This window comes from Aptenodytes forsteri, unplaced genomic scaffold (assembly GCF_000699145.1).
Source record: "Aptenodytes forsteri isolate BGI_AS27 unplaced genomic scaffold, ASM69914v1 Scaffold147, whole genome shotgun sequence".
NCBI classification, from domain to species: Eukaryota; Metazoa; Chordata; class Aves; order Sphenisciformes; family Spheniscidae; genus Aptenodytes; species Aptenodytes forsteri.
The window spans coordinates 535,235-544,087 of record NW_008795320.1 but is presented as its reverse complement, the minus strand read 5'-3'; the positions used below and the strand labels follow the sequence as shown (position 1 = coordinate 544,087).

The 8,853-nt window shown below is 37.1% G+C and overlaps 1 protein-coding gene across 1 annotated transcript; it reads left to right on the top strand.

Annotated features, from left to right (window-relative positions):
- Positions 1-1,751: 1,751 nt before the first annotated feature.
- On the top strand, positions 1,752-7,738 carry LOC103899369 (semaphorin-4D-like). Its single transcript, XM_009279845.1, has 10 exons — positions 1,752-1,757; positions 2,769-2,867; positions 3,057-3,156; positions 3,332-3,442; positions 3,802-3,953; positions 4,266-4,441; positions 5,853-6,009; positions 6,356-6,578; positions 7,047-7,162; positions 7,568-7,738. Exons 1-10 carry the CDS (start codon positions 1,752-1,754, stop codon positions 7,736-7,738), a joined length of 1,311 nt encoding a protein of 436 aa, XP_009278120.1.
- Positions 7,739-8,853: the final 1,115 nt, after the last annotated feature.

Here is an 8,853-nt window from a genome sequence, read left to right as displayed (position 1 = left end):
GTGTGGGCCGAGGGGAGCGGGGCCGGTGGCCGGCCTCGGGCGCAGCGGCGTCGGGTGTCAGGGCCCAGCGAGGTGTGGGGGGCGTCCCCAGAGGGGTGAGGAGGCTCAGTGGAGTGATGCTGGGGTTGGGGCGTAGTTTGGGGAGCCTGGGGCCACAAGCGGTCGCACACCTTCTGTCCCTCGGGCGTGGGCCACCTCTGCTCAGCTGCACCACACGTGCAGTCTAGAAGTGCCCGTCAGGGAAGGGTAATCCACAGCAAATTGGGTAATTCCCAGGTAATTCTCCCAGCAAAACGTGCTGTGAGAATCCAGGGTCAGAATTAAGATTTGTCCACTGAAAGACGCGGTGGGACAGGGCAGCTGCAAACTCCTGGTGTGCCTTACTGCCAGGACCAGCCGTCCCAGGTGCTGCGAAGAAAGCTGGTCACAGGGAAGTATAAAACAAGACTGTGGAAAAAGTCTGTTCTCAAATACCAGACATCCTAGGAGGCGGGTGCTGTTGGCCAAGGGAAGTGTCTCGGTACATGGGCAACATCTGTCTATGCAGACTCACACCCTGGGTCACAACACAGGGGCTAACAGAAGTTATTTAATAGTTTTCTGAAGTTTCCAACCTGATTTACTAATTTAAAAGTATTCTAACCCAAACAATACTTTACTTGGCTTATGCTAATGCAAATGGTTTCCTCAGCTGTTGGCATTTGGTTACAGATGAAAGTGCAGAAAGAGCAGAGATTCCCTTTTTTATGAAAGCAGATTTGGAATCTGGCTTCGTGGTTTCTGTAATTGCAGATGACAACTACCTAGCTTTAATTTTGCTCAGTCTTCTAGTGTTGGCTGGAGGGCATATTCATTTAGATGGACTGCCAAAATTCCAGGCGTAAGAGTACCTGATTCTAATTAACTTAATAAAATATAATTTTTTTTCATAACATATGGTTGATTTGATCTGTATATATATTATTTTTATATAACATATATAAAAACTGGTGAATTACTGTAAATAAAGCAGTTTTAGCTATGATTTTTCTTAAATGCTTGAAATAGCTGACTGCTGCAAAATGTTCCCACTTGTTCTTACTCTTTGTGAAAGAATAGTTAGATACCCTGCAGAAAATCTGAAACATCGCAGCTTGCAAATGAGAATCACAGGCTTGGTGCAAAGCTTGGATGGTAACAGCTTGGAATTGCCATCAGAGTAGTGTCTACTTCTGATTAGTACAAATATAGGTAATAGCTACAGAATCTTGTAAAAGGGCATGGTTGTCCATCTCCTATAAAAATGAAGGTAACCAAATACTACAGTGAACTTAAACTGCTTTTAATTTTAGGACGTCTGGAAGCAGTGACCTGAACGGAGAATGTAGGAAGTTTTGACAAGTTTCAGAAAATATTTGAAGACTACAGATACTTACTTCCACAGGACGTTTTCAAGAACCATGAAGAAATTGCTGCCTGTAATTATTTAATGACAAGGAATAAAAACTGGGAAGAACTTGTTTCTAGTTGACTTTCTGAAAATGGGTAGCACTGCTGTTGTCCTTTATCTTGTTTTGCAATTAATACAAGAGACAAACACATCTGTTGGGAACTGCATTCCCAGAAAAACAGTAAAATACCAAAGTAAGTGAAAAACAGTAATTTCACAAGCAGAAAGAAACATAGCACCGAGTTGGGAGTTTATTTTTTATCAGGCGTAGAAAGAATGCTATGGACTGTTTCACCTCAAGTGTTGCGGATGCAACATCCAAATGACGGTGAGGAATGCCTGAACAATAATTGTTGTAGCTGGAGGTTCTGGCTTATAGGTAATAATAATAATAATAGTGTCGTTTATTTTCCAGTAATGAATTGGGAAAAGAATGTCCATGCATTTATTCAAATACTTTCCTATTATTTAGAAAATGTTCTGGAAATGTATATAAGCTTTTACCTTCGTTCTGTTACAATTTGTTTTCAATATGGAATTTTTATTACATACCACTGTGATTTTAGTGATAAATATTTTAAAAATAACTTATCTTCTATGTTTTACAGCTGGAAATACACACACTTTTATGAAAGAAGGATTACCCAATGTTTCCACTCTCCTTGTGAATGAAGAAACCGATACCTTATTTGTTGGAGGCAGAGATGCAGTATTTGCTCTTGACTTGAATAATATTTCTAGAGAAATAGCCAGGGTAAATTAAAGACTTTTCTTTTTTTTCCCATACATTCTTTAAGAAAATACTTGTTCTGTGGTTTTCTTAATTTGAACATAATGTTCTGATTTTAAATGCATAAAAGTATTACTATTTCAAGACTTGAAACATTATCACAGAATCTTTTAAGCAAAGCAGTACCTCTCTTCAGGTTATTTATTTGCCTTGTACGTTACGGAGATACATAGAAAAATGCTTATTTACCCAATAGGTTCAAAGTTAGGATTATTTAGGGATTTTTTTACACATAATTTTGTGGGGGGGAAAAAATTGCAGCATGCCACCTTACAAGTATTTTTGGCTTTTAGGAATACTGGTTTGCTACACAGGAGAGACAACTGGAATGTATTCGTAGAGGAAAGGACAAGGTAGGAACTTCTGTTTCGCCCTCTAAGTTATTAACTAAAATGAAAATGGCTACATTATCAAGCTTCTTTTTAATAAACACAGTAAAAGCGAGTTCATTCAAACCTGTTGGGTTTGTTCGCTTGCTATTAAGACACCAGGATATTTCAGATAAAATCCACTACACTATGAAAATTTTATTTTTATGTTCTATTTTAGATAAGATGCCAGAACTACATCCTCTTCCTTCATAAGATAAATAACTCTAACTTATATGTTTGTGGAACCAATGCGTATCACCCAACTTGTGATCATATGGTAATTATGTTTGAATACAGGTGTTACTGAAGGTATTTGAGTAGTATGGCAGATCTTTGACCACCTTTCTCAAAATATTCCTGTTGAACATTAGAAACTTTCCTAATTCTCTTCTAAAACTATGAAGGACCAGAAGAGTACTTATGAAATTTTTTTCTTTCATCCTATTTAAATGATTGTTTGCCGTAGGTTATCCATGGGATGAACATAAGCTTGCAAAGAAGAGCTGAAGAGAGCAGAGGAAAGTGTCCGTTTGAACCAACTCTAAAGTATGCGTCTCTTTTTGTAGGTATGTTTGGACTGACATGCAACCTGAAATTGTTTTCCTCACCTAAACTAAGTTACTGGATACTGTTATCCTAATTCCATTTTTGCATGTCAGCCCCAATTTGTTCCTTATGAGATGTCTTTGCATTTTAAAAATAAGTACTTCATACTTTTTTGTTTCTTCCAAATCTTTACAGATGGGGAATTTTATTCAGCTACTTCAAATAATTTCTTGGGAACAGAACCTATAATACTTCGCAGTATGAGAAATCCTGTAAGAACAGAGTTCAAAACATCATGGCTTAATGGTAAGAAGGTTCTTTATATATTTCAGTCTCTTGAACTTTATTTGGTGTTATAAATTCTCTCTAGAATGTAGTAGTATGACTCTCATTGATTTTGTAATGTGACCTTTTGAACTAAGGACAGAATTTAAAAGAAATTCGTGACTACGGACTATGGTGATGAGACGAGCCACAGCCCCTTTCCATTTATGAAAGCACAGTTCCTTCTCTTAATGTTTGATAGATTCATAAACACTTTTCAGCCCTTTCCTTGTCCACTAGTCCACAAAAAAGTTCAATTAGACTTAATTTTACAATAATATCTGACATTGCTGTTTTTCTTGGAATAAACTTAAAATGTTTTGTGTATCCATGTGTTTCAGAACCAAGCTTTGTCAACATGGAAATAGTGCATGAAAGTGAATCTAATCCAAATGGAGATGATGATAAAATTTATGTGTTCTTCACTGAAACAGCTGTTGAATTTGAATTCTATGACAAGCTTCTGGTGTCCAGAATTGCCCGTATCTGCAGAGTTAGTATTTGTAGTATAAAGATTTTGTTTAGTGTATTTCAGATGAAGTTTCATAGTTGAGTGATTAACAATGGTATCTACACAAACAAAATTCTGTCATATACATATTTCTGAACTAGCTTCCTCTTTTTCCTGCTAGAACAGAACCAGCTGTTCAGGTTGCATTTGACTTTTAAACCTTTTTTCTTTGCCTTTGAACTGAGATTTGTATTGAAAGGCCAACTATATTTTTCCCCACAGCAACACTATTAGGTGAAAATTGCGTCTATTTCTTTATACATTCTACAGTGTTGATGTTATTCCTTCATTTAGGGTGATCTTGGTGGAAAACGCATATTGCAGAGAAGATGGACATCGTTTTTAAAATCCCGCCTTTCCTGTTCCATTCCAGAATTAAACTTCCATTTCAATATTGTCCAGGACATCTTTTTACTTAGGAGGAGAAAATGGCAGGACAGCATATTTTACGGAATTTTTTCCCAACAATGGTGAGATAGAGGGCTACGTATGCTACTAAAGTTTGTAACGAACTGAGTAAGGGTTCTCATTCAGCATTAATAGCCTGAATACAGCCTTTTGGCTTTAACTCGGAACAAGAAGGTACCAGCTACTTATGCTGCATGTTTTAATTGACCACGTTTGTTTTTCTTACAGCTTGATCCAACTGGGCAAACATTATCATCTGAAACAAACTGGTTTTGGTTCCTGGGCCAAAGCCTTCAATTAAAGACTAACCAAAAGCTTCTCCTAAGCCAAGTTTTCAGAGTTATGTTTTCTGTAGTCGGATGGTGGGGCAATTAAAACTAATTACATATAAAATTACATAATTACATACACAAAGCCCTGGATTCTTCTGGTCTTTATAGCACTAAAGGAAACAGCTGACATTTCAAGGTGCAGAATTATTCTCCTGCTCCAAAAGAAGTATGTGTCATGGCCTGCTTGTCTAATGTAATGTTCTGTGAAAATGAAAACAGAACTCCAAACAAATACCTTACAAGTTTTAGGGTTAACTAGCTTTTTCTTAAGGCTCTGACTAATGAAGAAAAACAAGACGAAGTGTATCAAAACTTTACATCTCAAAAAATACCAATGACAAAGTAACCGTGAGTAGGTAGTTCTCATGTTTTATAAAAGCATCAGAATTATTGGAATGCATCACAGTCAGTACTGTCCAGCTTAACCTGCTGCCCCCTATTTACCTCTCAGTTTATACCCACTGGAGCTTATGTGGGTTTTATTTCTGGTTATGGCAGGTTGGCTTCAATGTGTCCCAAGACAGGAATTTGTAGAACATTTATTCTTTTGGGTGTGGCAAAGAGCCTTAGACTTGGTATTCACTGGTAGAACTGAAATCACATCAGTGTCTGATCCAGACACTCCTAAAAGTCTACCTAAATTTTCAGTCATCATTTTGAAAAGCATTGTAATTGGAGGCAAAGAGGAAAAGTATTGTGTTTTTCAGTAGGATGAGTTAGAGGGATTAGAAGAAGAATTAATGGTCTGTGTCAGAAGTGCGGAGCCAAAGGGAGGAGAATCCTGTCAAAACAGTGATTACCATAATACTTGGGCTCATCTGTCTGTTTACAAGAAAGGTTGTCAAAAGGTCCTCATTCTCTAAGTTGTTCTAATTTATTTGAGGGCGGTTACTTGATTTTTAACAGAAACATATTTAATACCATCTTTTATGAATGTCTTTGTTTTATTCTCTTCTTAGTGAATCATGAAAACTGCAACAGAGAAGTATTTTTAGTGTTAGGTCTCTTTTGACTAATCCCGAAAAAGATACAGCAGCGTGCACTGTGGAGATTGGGTTATTTTACAGTATTTCTTTCTATATAAAAGCCAATAAAACTTGCTTTTATTTTGTGTGTTGTTTGTTGTTTTTTTTCTTCTAAGGGGAAGACTAGACATATCAGCTGTTTGTGCATACAGTATGAAAAATATTCAGGAAGTCTTCTCCAAAGGAAGCTACAAAGGACCGGTAACTGTGGAACATTCCCCTGTTAAATGGATGGTATATAGGGGAGAAGTGCCAGTTCCACGTCCTGGTGCTGTAAATATGAATTTACTTGTTCTAATTCAAGAACAGCCTCTGGATTATCTTTTTTGGTAGCAAATCATTAGCTCGTGTTTTACCAATATAAATGCAGTGTTTATAATCAGCAGAGACCTGCTTTCTCATTCCGTCATACGAAGGTTCCTTGAAAAGCTGCCTTGCTTACAGTTCCGCTCCACAAGAGATGTGGGCTTATTAGCTAGTTCATAAAGTGCGAGGAAAATAGTGATTTTTATCTTTTGAAGTAGAAATAACTGAGTGTGTAGAAGGAAATACACCTTTTTATATTCCTTGGTGAAATGTAAAAGCAATTGTAATCATGTTCGTTATGTTTTGTTTCTAGTGCATTGATAATTTTGCCCGGAGTATTGGGTATAATACTTCCTCTGACTTGCCTGACAAAGTTTTGCAGTTTGTTAGAGATCACCCTCTAATGGATAATTCTGTAAATCCAATTGGTAATAGACCGGTGCTACTGAAGAGAGGTTCAAACTATACCAGGATTGTAGTAGACAGAGTCACTGGCCTAGATAAACAAACATACGATGTTATGTTTCTAGGAACAGGTAAGTGCTTTTATTTTAGGATAAGATACTATACATTTTTATGTATTTTGTTCCAGGATTTTTTTCTGAGACTTCAAAAAAGTAAAAGTATTCATCAGCTCTGTTTGAAGTTTTGCATTCAGAAGCTGTCTTGCTAGTTTTAATTTTTTCATCCCAGTTAGATTAAATGTGTTTGGCTTGTTGGGCATTAAAAGGCTCTCTTTAGAAACTTTCCATATCAAAGGAGACTTGACATAATAATATTTGCAAATTCAGGGATTGTTTGAGGTCTTTTTTTCCCCTGAAAAAAATCATTGCTTCTCTCTTACTGAAAGAAAAAATAAGAATTGCTTTGAAGAATTTCAAAAATTCCCTATGCCCAGGAATGTCTTCTAAATCTCTATCTAATTTCAACATGAATTATCAGGCTGAAATGTTATGCTATGTTTAAACAAGTTTATCTTTAGAAATACATTTCATTTTATGTAGATGATGGATATTTGCATAAAGCTTTCAATTGTGAGGGGGAAATGTTCATTGTGGAAGAGATACAGCTGTTTCTGTCTCCTGCGCCTGTACAATCTCTCCAGCTGTCTTCTGAAAAGGTAGAACTTCTGTCCCTACATATGGAAAGTGACTGCTGTAATAGCTTGCCTCAGGCCTTGCTCTTCTGTGGTATTCTTCTGGCTTTTAATAGCCTGTAAATGTCTCATAATTCTGTTTCTATCATGTATTTGTTAATAACAGAAGCACAAAACATCTTTTTTCTGTAGAAGAAGAATTTGTGTCAAAATAGAACTGAAACAAGCCTTTATTTAAAAATCAGGGAAGGAACTCTGTCAATGGAAAGCTGGGGTTTTTTTTCTCATTCATATCACCATCTATTCTTACAAGATTTGTAGTTTACTGATATTTTTAATAAATACCAGAAAATCTTACAATCCATATTAGAAAATAACAGCTTAAAATCTCACTCACTGTTGTAAAAGAACTCCTTCCTGCATTTCTAGGGAATGCTGTATGTAGGGTCCCCATCTCAAGTGGTGCAGCTTCCAGTTTCCGAGTGCCACCGCTACGAGTACTGCTGGGATTGCATCTTGGCAAGGGATCCCTACTGCGCGTGGTCTCGGTCTGCTGATGAATGTGTTCTACTGGCAAATCAAACTGGTCATACGAAGTAAGTAAAAAGCTATTGTTTCGGCTGCATGCCCGATGTGAGATTGCTTTATCAGTGCACTCTTAACGTCTGTAACGCAAAACCAGGATGATTCCTAGAAATGGAATGATACAAGCTGGAACGCTTCTTGTCTGTGTTTTCATCTGTTTGGGTTTTGGGTTGTTTTGTTTTGTTTTGTTTTTCAGGAATTTAATTCAAAGTGTGAAATATGGGGATGCTTCCAGCTGCCTTAGTGTAGGTATGTGAATGTTTGTTTTAAGAAAGACTATTTTAACTTCATGCGATCGAAATGCTTTGTGCTCACTGGAATTCTTGCATTATGGAAAACCACAGAATTAAAATCATGTTGATTATTAGTTTTGAACTAAGACCAAAACCACCCACACTGAGCTGGTACTGCCTAATGCTCTTAACCCTCTTAATCTAAATGTCAGAATACTTCAGTTCAGACTGAAACTCTTACTCTCAAGGGAAGCATAAATGTGACCCGTTTGAAGTTATCGGTGTCCCTCCCACACCCACTTTGCAGAAATCACACGACGCATCAGCTGTCCTGTTAAGCCTGTCACTGCTTTAGGATGCTGCTGTGCAGATACATGACATACTATTCAAGAGTACGCTTAAAAATCAGGCTATTTGTTATCAGCCATTTAAAATTATTTCTATTATTTTTAGTGGGATTGGGAAATTAATCACTTTTAATGTAGACTTGCAGATGTGTGTGATCTGGTATTATTATGCAGTGACTTCGTAATGAGTTGCAAGATACATTGCTTTCTTCAGTGACGCAAGATGTATTTCTTACCTCTGCTTACGTCTCTAAAGTCAGAGTTGTCTTTAGTCTTGTATGTTTTAGACTGCACGACAAATGATAATAAGGCAATCAGTGGGACAGTTGGGGAACTTTCACATAGCTGATACAAGCATTGTGCAGGCAAATCTAAACATCAAAGCATTTCTGTGAAGAGATGTCATTAACCGATACAGCAGTTGAGGCATACAAAGGTGAATTTATTCATGCATGGCTATGTGTACAGGTGAAGCAAAATCATCCGATTTCAGTCTGGAAGTCTTAAACTTCTAGTCCCGTATTGATTCTGTTACCTGTCAGTGGGAATA